The 15,620-nt window shown below is 34.3% G+C and overlaps 1 protein-coding gene and 1 non-coding gene across 3 annotated transcripts; both read left to right on the top strand.

The window, feature by feature from the left end:
- The first annotated feature begins 979 nt into the window (after window positions 1-979).
- LOC125859925 (probable serine protease EDA2) lies at window positions 980-13,052 on the top strand. 2 transcript variants are annotated; one of them, XM_049539781.1, is made up of 13 exons: window positions 1,016-1,191; window positions 2,531-2,656; window positions 4,778-4,933; window positions 5,220-5,402; window positions 7,632-7,748; window positions 8,197-8,250; window positions 8,328-8,399; window positions 9,319-9,524; window positions 9,654-9,748; window positions 10,618-10,692; window positions 11,248-11,331; window positions 12,767-12,865; window positions 12,967-13,052. In XM_049539781.1, the coding sequence occupies exons 1-13, from the start codon at window positions 1,021-1,023 to the stop codon at window positions 12,972-12,974; spliced, it is 1,446 nt and encodes a 481-aa protein (XP_049395738.1). In that variant the 5' UTR covers window positions 1,016-1,020; the 3' UTR covers window positions 12,975-13,052. The 2 variants fall into 2 exon arrangements, with proteins under 2 accessions (XP_049395739.1, XP_049395738.1); XM_049539782.1 differs by having other exon boundaries at window positions 980-1,191; window positions 12,767-13,052.
- Window positions 3,808-3,939, top strand: LOC125861056 (small nucleolar RNA snoR83). Its single transcript, XR_007445926.1, has one exon. It is a non-coding gene; the product is annotated as a small nucleolar RNA snoR83 (small nucleolar RNA).
- Window positions 13,053-15,620: the final 2,568 nt, after the last annotated feature.

Genomic DNA, 15,620 nt, shown 5'->3' with positions numbered 1-15,620 from the left:
CTAAAAAATAATAGTTTAGTAGGTATATACTTGCCTAAAATAATAGCAAACATAAGTATTTTAGCCAATCAGTTAAATGTATAAATTGTCCAAAAATCATACTATGTAACTTTTCATCAAAATAATAGTTAATAAATATATATTTCATTTTTTATTATATGATATATATTTAACTAATAAATATAATTATTTTGATTGACCGTCTAAATATATAACTTGCCATAATTTTTTGTTTTTGTTACAAATATCGTAGAAGATACGACATATTTGGAACAAATGATACAATTTGTGATGTTTCAACAAACGACAAAAAGGATCATCAAATAATGAACTGATGATATAGTATTATTTTTTTAGAATTTTGAATATGTGATATGAAATTGAAATTACATTTGAATACATAATTTATCTTTATTTTCTTTTATAAACATATATGAAAACTCTATAAATTGTGAAAACTATTAAATTTTTTTAATTCTTATACAATCTTATCAGATGAATAAATCACAGTTCATAAATAAAATATCAGATCTTAAGTTGTCATATTGATAAATCGTATATCTTTATGTTTCTATAAATAAATATTTGTGATTACAAACATTTAAATACACATAAATTTTATAAAATTACAATTATCAATAATCAACAATAGTACTAATTATTCTTCAACATAATTTTTCACGTAATATAAACAATTGATTTTCGTACTAAACACAAATCTTTTTAAATAAAATTTAAAATAATTTATAAATTATTAAATTTATAAGTAAGTTTTACATTTAGAAAATATTAAAACTACAATTAAGTATCTCAAATTATGTTATTCATGTCCAAACCTCATTTGAAATTATAATTTCATATTGCCAAATGTCTCATTTAAGGTTTTTTTATTCATGATATTTATATTAAAATCTAATTAAATTTATTTAACTCCGAGTCTTGAAGCCAAAACTCAGAGTATAAATGAAGGCGGGACTCGAACCTTCCTTTTGTTGAGACCCAAAGCGACGAAGCAAAAGGATGAAGCAAACAATGTTAGCTCTACTCATTGCTTTCTTCTCGCAATTGCTGATAATCTCAAACGGAATCTCAACTTCTCAGTTTTTTCTTCAGCAAATCAATTCGGAAAATAAGTATTTAACCAAAGAAGAACACTGGTTCAATCAGACTCTTGATCACTTTTCTCCCTACGTAAGTAATTATCCTCTTTTTGAGGTAGGGGAAGGGAATTATAAGTGGAGGAATCAAACTCTTAGGGTGAATGTTTACTAGTTAATCAATTGAGCTATTGGATTCCCCAATCCTGTTCTGTTTTTTTTTTTTACCTTTTTTGTGAAATCTGTTGGTAATTTTAGGGAAAGAGAGTTTGTTAAGTACTGTATGATTTTAGCTTATATGCAATGTTTAAATTTGATTTATGGAAATTTTCTTATGTTATATTGAGTTTTGTGTCAGGCATTTTTGGGATTTTTTTTTTGGGATTGCTGTTTTTTTACATTGTAAGTGTTGTTAGTGGGAGGTGGAACGTATTCGGTAGAATTAGTTGACATGATATATATTGCTGGTGGGAGGTGACATGTATCTCGTAAAATTAGTCGACCTGGTATTTGTTGCTGGTGGGAGTTGGCTGGTATTCTGCAAAATTAATCAACTTGGTCCCTATTGCAGGTGGGAGGTGACAGATATCCCGTAAAATTAGTCTATCTTATACCTTTTGTTGGTGGGAAGTTGCACATATCCTGTAGAATTAGTCAATGTGGTAACCGTTGTTGCAGGTGGGAGGTGATAGATATCTGAAAAATTAGTTGATCCCTGTTGTTGGTGAGAGGTGGCACATATGCCATAGAATTAGTTAATGTGGTATCTGTTGCTGGTGGGAGGTGGTAGGTATCTCGCAAAATTAGTTAACTTGCTCCCTACAGTAAAATTAGTTGACCTGATACAAATTGTTGGTGGGACGTGACAAGTATCCCGTAGAATTAGTCGAAGTGCATGCAAACTTGGGTTCACTGTTTTTCTTAGAAAAACTCATGATATACCCTTGAAATTAGAGTTTTTGGTAATAAAAATGAATCCTTTAGACGAATTCTTGTTTTTTATGTACTTATCTTTTTTGTGTATAGCTTTTGCAAAGGGGAAACCTTTTTTGTGAAATTTGCTTGTATTTTTAGGAAAGAGAGTTTGTTAAGTAGTATGATTTTCACTTATATACAGCGTTTAGTTTGATTTATGGAAATTTTCTTGTGTTATTTTGAATTTTGTGTAATGCATTTTTTGGGAAGAATTGTTTTTGGGTTCGCCATTTTTTCTTGGAGAAAGTCATAATATACCCTTGAAATTGTAGTTTTTAGAGATAAAAATGTTTTTTCGTTAGATGAATTTTTGTTTTTGCTGCAACAAGTTGTTGTGATTTTGTACTGATGAGGGACAAACAAAGTGGTGAATTAGGGAGAGAGGGAGCGTGAGGGAGGGAATTTGCTACAGTAGATTGACCCATTGTATAGCTTTAACTCGGTGCTGCAATTTGTAGGATCATCGTACATTTGAACAGAGGTACTATGAGTTTCTTGACCATTTCCGAATTCCTGATGGACCGATATTTTTGAAAATTTGTGGAGAATCTGCATGCAGTGGGATACCGAACGATTACCTCAGTGTAAGTTGATAGTCTTTACTTCTGATACTATTCCTAGTGAATGCATTCTTAAAATTCTTGTTTCATCCTTTGATTTTGTTTATCAAGACAGTCGGTCTTTGTCATTGTCCCTTCCGGCATCCCCTTTTTTTTACCTCCACTCCCCAACTCACTTTCTATCTCCCCTTTTTGCCATGGGTGGGGTTACATGGCGGTATGGGTTGGAAAAGGAAATGGGAAGGGAAGTGTTCTTCCATTTCATGTCACCTAGGTTCTTTAGGCAACATTTGGAAAAATGGTTGATCTATATGTATTTTGTATGATTATATCTAGTTCTACATTTACTGCAATACTGGTTTTATACTTAAGGATCACTATTAAAGTTTGTCAAAATGTTTTCATGTGTGTTAACTTAACTATCTCAGTCGATATCAATTTGAATCCGATGTAATGCTTTTTTGAGTTAAAGGAATCAAGTGCCTCTCACCTCAACATTTTCATATTATGTTTTCTTTGTGGAGACTTATATGTTTGACAAGGCAGTGTGCCATGGAAATTCCTCTGTTGGTGTCTTTGATGCTGAACAAGCATTGGAACAACAACATACCCAGTGTAGTTCTACACGGTGGGGTCTGGGGAGGGTATGTACACCGGCCTTACCCATACCTCATGGATGTATAGAGACCGTTTCTTGTTTATTTTCTTGTGTTGGGTAAGTAAGTAGAAAATATTGTCCTAAAAGCATTTGTGTATAATATAGGCAAACATTATGGGGATCGGGATGGGGGTGGAGGTGGGTTGTGTTGGAGGGTATGGAGGATACAATCAATGTGGAATGCCACTTGTGGAACTTGTGTTTCCTATTTCCAATGGGAAAGTCATTTTCCTTATTTTTAAGCAACTTATTTGATCAACCAAAGATGGAAAATTGAAAAAAAAAATGTTTTCCTCCATACCAAACACACCCTAATACTCTGGATAATTTTTCTTGTATGGTATAACCGGAGAACTAGAATTTATGATGCCTGCTAGCAAAAAGAGAATAGGCCCTGACATATGTACATCATTAATGAAAATGATGAATTTTACTTGTTTCATCTCTAAACCTATCAAACCAAAGGTTCTGCAAGTTTTTCAGGGGAGAAAGATAAGTTTCCAGTATGGCCTTCATAATCCTAAATAACCTGAGTTATTACAAGTGCTTATTTGATTCATAGGAGACCTAAATCAAAGTCACAAATGGACTTTTCGCTGAGAACGCTTTCTCTTCCAGGAGGTGTTTACTAGTCTATTCCCATACTTCTCTTGTGCATTTTGCAGTTTTTGTCTTATTTGAAAAAAAAGAAAAAAAAAAGAGAGAGATTAGTCTCCAGTAATACACCTTTTGCCTATACATCACTTCTTTGTCATTTAAAGTGCTATGGTCAGATAAAAATCTAACTTGATGAAGTATGTAATGCTAACCTTCTTCACACTTTCTCTTTTTTGTCAAATGAAACTTTTATTAAGGTTTGGAAGACTTGACTTTTTCTGAAATCACCACAAAGCAAGCTTGTAAGGTGCTGTTTGGTGATCAAAGTTTTAATGAAAATGGTCCACTTTTTGAAATACTTCTAATCTTTTGTGACGCCAATGTCGAGAGGTGGCATTATACAAGTTTTAACTTACCATGAAATTCAAAATTATTTGGAATTTTTACTATCTAATACAATGATGTTTTCAGTTTTTATAATTAAGGTACAAGGATATGCTTGTCATTTCAGATGCTAGTATTTTTATTGCTAATACAAGTATTTGTATTCCACATCATGTCCGGTGTAAAATTATGCAGGATTTCCCACATAATTTTTGTGGAGCGTGATTAAAAATGGTAACCGAGCATCGATGTAATAATGCAAATTTTATACTGAGGTTATTTTGAATCCAAACAATCTCAGCATTGAGTTCCAGCTTGTAGTATTTTGGTTAGCTGACACAAAACAAGCACATAGATATATGCTCTGTCTGTGACAATGACTTGTCGTGTAGAGTCATGGAAGGCTAAAGCATAAGCTGACTTACGTTTACTTCGTTCGGTTTGAGGACTGGATGGGAATATGTACTACGCCTGAAGAATACTTCTGAACCTTGCATGTCTAACAGGTTTTAGCAAAGAAGTTTGGAGCTGCTGTCGTTTCTCTTGAGCATCGGTATTATGGGAAGAGTACACCCTTCAAGTCCTTAACAACTGGGAATCTGAAATATCTGTCATCAAAACAGGCACTTTTTGACTTAGCTGCTTTCAGGAATTTCTATCAGGTTGGCATCATAATCTTGTTTCTTTTATCTGTGGTAATTCCTTCTGAATTTGAAGCATGCCACTTCTTTTACAATCTAGCTCGATAGCTCGTGGGGTTACCTAACTGCTATCTCTAATCCGATAGCATGACAATGGATAAGCCATTGGATGCATCTCTGATTTAGTTTTCCACTTCCCGACTCCGCTTCTTACCCTTTTGCGTGATGAGTGTTTCAGTGGATAATATTTCTGATATGTTTGTGGTAACCATACTGGGTATGTTGTAATATTTCTGATATGTTGCAGGAGTCCTTGAACGTGAAACTCAACAGATCCAATATTGAGAACCCATGGTTTGTCTTTGGTTCTTCATATTCAGGAGCCCTAAGTGCATGGTTTCGCCTGAAGTTTCCTCACTTAACTTGTGGAAGCCTTGCAAGCTCTGCAGTAGTTCAAGCAGTTTACAGTTTCTCAGAGTTTGACAAGCAGGTAAAATAAAATTGTGCTACTTTGATTGTTAATATTTATGCCTAAGTTGCTCGGACTTTCCAAAAATGTTGCCGCACCCGTGTTGGATCCTTCAAAAATACACTTTTTTGGAGGATCCGACACGCACCCGTCGACCTTTTTGAAGAGTTCGAACAACATAGATTTATGCAGTTTTTCTTTTTATCAGGAATAGATGCTTATACAGAAGGAGCTCTTTTGGATGGTCTTCATTGTATTTCTGTCTTACTTAGGTGGTTTTTTAGATTGTAAAACAGTTTTTCTATTTTATTTTGTTTTTGGACGGGGGACTTGGTATTAGTTTGGACAATCCTCACCTCATGAACTAGATTTTGTGGTTGAGTTAGGCCTGATGTCCATTTCTTGACATGGTATCAGAGCCCATCCCAATTTCTGGTTACCTTTACGTTATCTACGCTCCCGTTGGCAGGTTTGGGGTGTTCAAGAGTGTGTCAAAATTCCCACATTGGTTGTGGATGGGTGATTTGGTCTCTTTTGTATAGTATTGGAGACTCCTCATCTCGTGAGCTTGCTTTTGGGGTTGACTTAGGCCAAAGGTCTATTTTGTAAATAACAACAATAACATCATCAGTGAAGTCCCACAAGTGGAATCTGGAGAGGGTGGGATTTACGCAAACCTTACCCCTACCTTTGTGAGGTATAGAGGCTGCGTAAGATTAATTGTCCTTAGAAATTACCTTTTTGATTATGCTTTGTTTTCCTGGAAACAATACTTTTGTTTGTAAGAGTTGTTTTGTTTTCCAGAACAAACAAGCTTACTAGAATATTCTTTCAAAAATTAATGGTACTAATAAAAGGGAGAAAAATAAAAAACACAAGCTGTCCCCAAATTACTAAAGGAGGAAGAAGATTATTTGAGAAAAAAGTCCTCTTAACTCTCTATACAAGTCTGAAAGTGAGGCTGCATAATAAGCTTATGTACTTTATAACATGTAAGTCTCAACCACCCTCCCCATGCATAATTAGAGGATATTCTGCACTGGAAAATGCTTATGTTGCAGGCAAAGCCACACACACTAAATAATGTGACTTAGATGACCTAAAAGTGGTTTCCTGCCACTCTTATCAAAACACACACACAATGACCTGCCAATTGCCTCTGCTTCCATTACAACCACAATCTCTAAGATGGAATAACTGATATAATGCATACACTGAAACTCTAAATTCCTCATAATACCAAAATATCATATATATATATAAAAGAGAACCTTAGGCCCGCCTACGTGGCGCCACCACAAACCAGAATTCACTTTTAATTTATTTATTTCCAATACTAGCCTTCCACTTACATGAAAAGTTGTGACATTTACGAAAAGTTGTAACTTTTATGAAAAGTTGTGACTTTAATGAAGAGTTGCGACTTTCATGAAAAGTTGTGACTTTTACGAAAAGTTACGACTTTTATGAAAAGATGCGACTTTAATGAAGAGTTGCTACTTTTATGAAAAGTTGTGACTTTTATGAAAGGTTGTGACCTTTCTGAAGGGTTGCAACTTTTCCAAATAGTTGTAACATTTCCGATAAGGCACAATAAATATCTGTTCACACTACCATCTATCGTCTATAAATAGAGGACTTCTTCTTCTTCTTCACAATTAAGTATTTGTGTACTTTACTCATGTTGAGTGGCTCAGTGTCACCATTGCTTATGTTATAGATCTTTGTATGTATTTTTACAATCATTAATAATTTATGCTTATGTTATTTAGGATAAATGGTAAGATTTAATAATTTTCATTTTCCTTTACATTATTATTCTTTTATATAAGATAATATAGTGTTTAGTTTCATTTTAAGTATTATTTTATATATTCCGTGATATTAACTTCCCGCGCGAAGCGCGGGTAATTTTACTTGTTTTCAATAATTGCTTATTCCTTAAGAGCACTTAAGCTATTGTCAGTATGAAAATTACCTTAATCATTCAAAGCCTTCAAGTTTCAGCAGAAGTTTAATGCTCCAAATGGGAGTAGCCAAATGAAAAATGCCTAAACATTAGGTTGGGTAAGCTAGAGGGGGAAATACTTTCAAGAGAAAATATCCCAAAAGAAATCTTACAAGAGAATAGACCTAAACACCCTGAATTTGAGACTGTGACCGAGAATGTTTTCTGTTAAAAACTCTTTTGGATTTTTCAGATAATTTCTTGAGGATCAGTGAATTTGACTCCTGATTGTCCTACTACAGGTTGGTGAATCTGCTGGTCCAGAATGTAAAACAACATTGCAAGAAATTACCAAACTAGTAGAAGCAAGACTTGCATCAAATCCCAAGGACCTTAAATCGTTGTTTGGTGCTGATGAGGTATGAAACTTGTAACTTTTTTTGTTTATTATGTCGGTTGTGGTTGTTTCTGTGATTTCCATATTTTCTTGTAGAAGAGTTCTCTGATATCATCCTCTCAATCACCTAAAGCAGCATATGGATGAAGATATCCTTGTTAACACTGGAAACTAATATCACACTGCATTGCTCTTTCACTTATTTCCTAGAAGAGTTCTCCGAAACCCTTAACACCTGTGGTGACATATCCTTGACGATATATGCTGAAATGTGGGCTGCTGAAGACTGTCAGAATAATGTATTAGGAGATTATTGTCAACAATCTGTAGAAAAACTATACCATATCGTTGACATGGAACCTAGCACTTATTTCTAGTGTTTTGTATCATGTTCTCAATTTAGGAGAGGATACATAATTATTTTTGCTCTCTTTTATTAGTCTCATAGACAAGCTTTTGTTTTCTTGCAGCTGAGAAATGATGGTGACTTCCTGTACTTTGTGGCAGATGCTGCAGTTACAGCAGTATGTATGAGACACTCATATGATATCCTCTACTGAATGCTTGTAATTTTCCTAATTGAGAGTTTTTGATGTTTTAGTTTCAATATGGAAGTCCAGACAAACTATGCATCCCACTACTTGAAGCAAAGAAGTCCGGGGCAGATTTAGTGGTATGGTTTTGTTTATTGCATCCCCCCTCCCCCCTTCCTCCCTTGACTGATTATTTGTCTTGTTTACCAAAAGCCGACTTGACCATAAAGTGAAAACAGGACTATTAATCCATTTTTTTGAAATGAAACATTGATGTTTACAACGTAGTAAAAGCATTCCAACTTCCAAGGTTGAGTATAGAAATTGGTTGGAAAGTTAATGGTGAAAATTGTTAATTTGACTTGTTTTAAGAAACAAGGCATTCATTTTGGTAGAAAGGAGAACCTTTGTTCATAGTTTACACAAGCATGATCATGTATACAATGCAAAGACAAAAGTAGAACTTGCACTAGCATTGCAACTCAGCTTTTGGATATGCTGGCTTGAACAAACAACAAACATCAGACACATTTCTTTAGGAAACCTGTCAAAAATATTCATGAAGTGAATTCTTCGGTATAAGGAACAGAAGTTTTTGTTGGAGTGGATACCCATATTTATCCAGTTATGCCTTGTATTTTTGTGGAACCAGTAAGTAGTTAAACAAACCACTAAATAAGTTATTGAAAACAATTTTCCGCCTGCACTTGGATTAGGTTCTGACAGTGTATATTTCTATATTGGGAAACAACATAAGTAGATATTCACATGGATGTTTATGTTCAATAGGTAGTGAAAATCTCAAGTTATCTCTGTCAAAATTTCATTGTTGATATCCTGTTATATGCTAGCTTTCCAGGAAGTTTTCTTTTTGGGTTTGTTTGTGTTCTGCAGTTAAAAAAGGACTTCAGCTTATTTACAACTCCATAATGTGATCAGAACGTCATGTTAAATGATCCAATCGCCCAAAAAGAAAGAAAATCATTCGTTTTGTGGAAGACGTCGCCAATTCTCTGGTTCTTTAATCGTTTATCACTTTATTCTATTTCTTATCTGCAGAATGCATATGCCACCTATGTAAAGGACTATTACGTTAAGACTTTTGGGGTCAGCATCAAAACCTACGATCAGGAAAATCTGAAGAACACTGTTGTAAATGGTGATACTTCTGACCGCTTGTGGTGGTTCCAGGTTTGCACAGAAGTTGCATATTTTCAGGTTGCACCCATGAATGATAGTATTCGCTCTTCTAAAGTTGATACCAGGCACGTGTCTTACTCTTGGAAGTATTTAAGGAATATTTATTTGCTTTGTTTAACTGCTCTGTTTCCACTTGTTTAGTCCAGTGTGACTCTGGTGAACTGACTTTATAATTCAATAAATTCATCTTGCAGATACCATTTGGACCTGTGCAGGAATGTCTTTGGCGCCGGTATCTATCCTGATGTCGATGCAACTAACTTGTACTATGGAGGCACCAAAATTGCTGGTAATCATTCGATGGTTATTTCTAGCAATCTTATTAGTGTTTTTTTCCCGACTTGGTATATTTGTTAATAGGATATGCTTGAGTTATTTAAAAGGAAAAAAAAGGAGGAGGATAGATCTGCTGTCCACTCGGTTGCACTTAAAAAGAGAATATTTATTACCCATGCTGTTTTATTTGATTCAGGTGGTTGACCTTTTCTAATTTTACTTTGCTATAAACATTATATAGCTAAATCAAATTGTCTGGGATTACTTTAAATGGTCCCAACATTCATGGCACTTCCTGATCATTTTACAAAGTGATGACATCATTGTTGGCTTAAGTTTATTACTTGTCTTAATGGTTAAAGTTAAGAAAATAATAACCTCAACCAATTGAAGGGGGGTGGGGGTGGGGGTGGGGGGGGGGGGGGGGGCGCAATAAATACTTGATATAATGGCTGTGTTTTAGAATGGAAGGTGTATGTTTTATCTTTGAAATTTTAAAACCTTTGTCTTTTGGGGGTTGATGACTCTCAGGTTTGGACTCAGATCTGATTGAATGTAATGTCTGGCAGTTGGAATTTGACTTTGTATGATATTTGTCACCTAGTTCTTGGGGTCCTTACTGCTTTAGCCTCTCATTCTATCATATGCTGTGTATGTCCTCTAGGCTCTAGCCTTGATCTGCATGTGATTGTGGGGTCCTGTTTCAATCAAAGAATAGAACATTTTCCCTTAGGTTTACATTTTTCATCCCTCAAAAATGTTGGAGAGGGTGTGAGCTCTAGTTGGATGAATAGTAGACGTGCTTTTTCGCTTAATCCTGCTTCAAATGCAGAACAATTATGGAATTACAAATTTCATTATGTTAAAATTTTGTTTTGGCAGGGTCAAAGATTGTCTTCACCAATGGATCACAGGACCCCTGGCGACATGCATCCAAACAGACTTCTTCCCCAGAGTGTACGTTTTTTAGGCTGCTCTAATAGTGAAATTTCATGCCTGCCCATTGTGAAATTAGACTGGTCGAGTGTTGTACTCCAAGACAGATGCATGGTCTTTATTAATGTGTTGTTTTAGATCTGTTGAAGTAAAATGGACCATGCTATCTTTCAAAAAATATGCAAAGAGAAAAATGCAACCTTCTTCATCCACAAGAAATCTTTTTTATCATAAAGTAAAAACTTTATAAATTCAGGTTGGAAGGTGTAGACTTTATTGAACATTCATCTGCTATCGTAACTTCATATATTTTCCTATAAACTTGTCTGCAACAATTGATAATTGGTTTATCTGCTTTTTGATCTTAATATCAACATGGTTGGGTTATGTACAATGACTTTCTATCATATGATTCTCTCAGAGAAGTGTGTGCTTGAATTCACAGTGATGGATCACAATGACCTTATGCTAAAAGTACTTCTGAAAGTGACAATTTTGTTGAGGCTAGAATACTCACTTTAAATTGTTGTACTTCACATATTTTTCTTGTTTCTGAGATCTTTTTTCAACTTTCAGTGCCTTCTTACATAATCTCTTGCCATAACTGTGGCCATGGAACTGACATGCGGGGCTGCCCTCAGTCTCCTTTAGTACCTGAAGGTATGCATATATTAGATCTCAATGTTGACTGTGTGGATTTCACTGGTTTGGCATATCCACTAATATGCTGGAGATGGAAACTCTTACTTCAACCCCCATCTTTCCTTTTCTTTGTTTGCAGTTCTTTTATTTTGCTCTTAATTTGGTCTCTTTGGTCACTGCTACAATTATTATACTTATTTTCTTTTACCTCTCTAATTTTGTTGTTCTCAACTATGACTCTGAACTGCTGCATACATTGATAGCACTTGCAATATGAAATTAATTGTGAATGTCAATAATAGACACTGTAAGATCCTATCACCTAGGATTATCCAAAGGGGGTGAACAAGATGACTTGTGGAAGGCAATTAGGATAACCAAGGTGTCAAAGAAAGTTGCCTTCTTTCACTGGTTTGCAACGTGAAATGCGATCTTAGAAGGAACAAATAGATTTTGAGCCTGTTTGGATTGGCTTATTTTAGGTGCCTTTAAGCCAAAATAGCGTTTAAGCACTTTTGTAGTGTTTGAGTAAGACAAAAAAAGTGCTTTTTAAGCACTTGCTTTTAAGCCAAAATAACAAGTATAAGCCATTCCTAACTTATGGGCCCATCCAAACAGGCTCTTTGTATAACGAGTGTGAAGAAGATGCAAGCCATGTTTAAGTGCAATCGTGGATATCTTCACAGCTTTGACCTTGTCTTTTGTTATTTGACATCAAGTTGGGTGTCATTAGAGATTGTGGCAGAGTAGTTTCGAGGTTGAGGCTAAAGAGAATTGTAAAGGTAAAGAAAAGCAGAGTCTAAAGTAACTTTGTTGTCTTGTCTTTTTGGGCAATTTTGGGGAAGAGGAATAGGAATTTGAATGTTTTAAGGCATTGAGAGGGATTTGAGGAGCATAAAAAACTTGCTTTTGTTTCATTCTACCATACTTAAAAGATATCTTTCAGTATAAATAATTGGTAGAGGTTTGCTTGTAGAATGTGATTGGGGTCCAGATACACTAATTGTAAACCCTGACCCGTATCTGTTGATTAATAAAGCATTTTGACTTAATAAAGCATGTGATTGGGGTCCAGTTTATATCTTTTTCTTTCTTTAGTTTGTAATTTGTTTAATCCTATCTGTACTTCACAAGCAGAGTTTTTACTGATCGGGAAGGTATAATTTCTCCAACTTTTTCATACGTAGTGATGGCAGAGCATCCACACTTTTGTTCTTACAGTTGTACATGAACAATCTCACAAGTCACAACAATAGTTGGATACCGTAAGTTCGCTCACAAAATAAAAAATTAATCAAAGTTAGCATCTTCTTTGCACATCATGTGACAAATTTTACCAGCATGGTTGTGTGCATTGATAATCAACTTGTCTTAGAAATGATGCTTCGTGAAGTTCCTTCCTTCGAACTCAATGAACCATGATTCATTTCATGACAATTCTTTCATATCACAGGTGACGCTAAAAACTGCAGTTCCCCTGATGCAGTTCGTAAAGTAAGGGAAAAGATTGTTGAACATATAGATTTGTGGCTATCTCAGTGCCAGGTTTCAGGTAGGAGTTCAATGTGAAAACATCATCTCAGAGCTATACAAATTGACGTATACTTTATGTCCACTAGCTAACCTCTAAATAATGTACCTCGTCGTGGACAGATGTATAGTTGCTCATCCATGAACGATGTCATCTGTATGAGTTGATCTCGTGTTACTGTGACTTGCTAATAATATGAAAATTTCTTCTTCTTGAGCTTTTACTTTCTTAAAGCTCTGGCATTATGTAATGTTCCGTTAGCTGAGCTATGTCTCACAGTTTGACCATGATTGTAGTTGACATCGCATCATAATGGTCGTTCTTGTAAAACAAAATCCTCGATTTTTAAACATATATAAGCAGGATTTGTGTGTTATATGACATGTATATAAGTTTGCTGGACAATTTCTGTGAAATGACCAGTATTCTTCTGTTTTGCATCTTGTACTTTGAAAGAACTGTGATTTAGAATATCCAATTTCACCTATTGGCTATTGTAAAAATGTCACCGGGTACTCTATTTGGACATCGCTATTTAACATGTATCCACTTTTAATGTTTTTGGGCACATCTGCCTGTTTTGGATCAACTTTAGACATGCGGTGTTTGAAGTTACATATGGATATGGATGAAGTTCAAGCATTTCTTACCTGAAGTTCAAGCAAAAATGGTTGAACGTGGTGCTCGTTACGAGTTTGAACATTTGTGGTAAGAATGCAATGCGTGATTTGTAGGTTAGGTGACCATCACAAGTTTGAACATCCTAAGTATGAAAGCATGGTATTTAAATGAAGAAAGTGAAAGGAGCATGCTCATTATCCATCGAATTTCGTGTCTAACATTAAATGTACATATGGGAAAAGATTAATTATATACTAACATGGAAAAAGATGATGAGTTAGTCGTGAGTCACGACTTACACATATGAACTTGCAATTCGTGTTTATTGTCGGAAAAATTACATAATTAGACATATTTCACTACCATATATACTATTATTATCTACACTTTCAAAATATTATATATCTTACCATTGATTAAGAATTACCTACCAAATATTGAGGAAGATACACTTAGATATGTGTATTTTTGCTATAAGATACACTAAACTAGGGAGAGAAGTGAGCAAGATTTATCTATGCATCTGGAATACTAGATACATAGGAGAATGATGAGTGTGATGGGAGAGAGACAAGGAAGCCGAGCAAGATTTGTTATGTATCTCTAATACATGCGAATTCACTTGGATACAATGTTTTTAGAACGAATTACACCTAGTTTTGACGTTATGTATCTCGAGATAGATGTATTTGGACTTATCTGAATGCATCAAAATTTAGTAAGATACATAATACTGCAAAATAAAATGTATCTAAATAATTAACTCCTAAACTAGTGAAATTTATATAAGTTTCCTTTTATTATCTCAACCTCTCTTTTCCCTTTATGGACTGTGCAAAGTAGTGTTAGCCACACGATTGGTGTAAGCCACAATTTCTTGTGTGACTAAAATTCTATGCTTTTTTTAAGTGTTGGATATACATTTTACTTGAACTTTAAAAAAATATATTATGAGGGCAAGTCCCAAAAATTAGCGTGATCCAATTTTTAGGAACTTAAGAATATTTTTATAATCTGTAATCTGATTAAATTTCATGATTTGTAATCTGTTTAAATTTCATGATCAAACAAATATTTGAAGATAGATTTTTAAAATTTATGATTAAACGCTAGTGAAATGCTAATAGCAACACAACCACATTGATTTATGTTCTTTCTTCAACAAAGGATTTGCAAAGAGGTTTCAAAATAGCAAATGACCTAAATACTCCGAGCAAATCTTCTAGAGAGCATACTCTTCTTTTCTCTATTTAATATAAGAACTAAAAAAAATTTCCATAGACTTCTTCCACCAATGTATATATGACAAATAAATGAAGCTGAGTTCCTTTAATATAGCGAAAAAGGAAACTTCATAAAAAGATGAATAATTGAAATTTCATTAGTCTTGTCAAAGAAGATATTTTAGGTAGGTACAATCAAGATCATGGCAATAGCCTTTTGTTACAGAATATACTAGCTAGGATTATGATATATTTCCATACCAAAACAGTCAAAATTAACCAAGAATTAGAATATATAAGGGGATATTTTTTTTTTATCTTATTCGATATTTACGTCAAATCAACACATAAATAACATATATTTTTGTATAGGCATTGTTTTTATGCAGTCCGCATGGCAAAGTATATGTTTTTAATTTGGCATAATATATAAATATGACTCTTAACTTAGATTTAATCAGTAACTATGACATTTAACTTTGGTGTGCTCAAGTAGGCATTGAAACTTGTGTAAAATTGAACAAATAGATACATTCGTCCTACATGACAATTTTGTGTCCTACATGTATTATGTTACGTAGGACACGTGTTTTGACTTGTTTAATCTTATAGGACATAAATGTCACTTGAAACAAGTTAAAAGACATATTTAAGTGAGTCCGGAGCTAAAAGGGCAAAAAAAATTGTCAAAAATTCCAAAAGGGCACATCAAATTTTTTTAAAACCAAAAGGGCAAAATCACTCCTGACGAAGCGATTTCCCTCTGACACAATAACGAAAAATCGCTGCTATTTTTTTTATTAAAAATTGTTGATGTAGTCAGATTTTTTTTTTCCTTACACATCGCTGCAGGGGCAGTGTTTTTCATGCCTAGTGCTATTATTTTTATGCCTATTGTTAATTATTAATAATATAAAAATGATAAACAAGAC

This window comes from Solanum stenotomum, chromosome 3 (assembly GCF_019186545.1).
Source record: "Solanum stenotomum isolate F172 chromosome 3, ASM1918654v1, whole genome shotgun sequence".
Taxonomy (NCBI): domain Eukaryota; kingdom Viridiplantae; phylum Streptophyta; class Magnoliopsida; order Solanales; family Solanaceae; genus Solanum; species Solanum stenotomum.
Note: the sequence above shows the minus strand (reverse complement) of the source record. Positions and strands in the feature narration are given on the sequence as shown.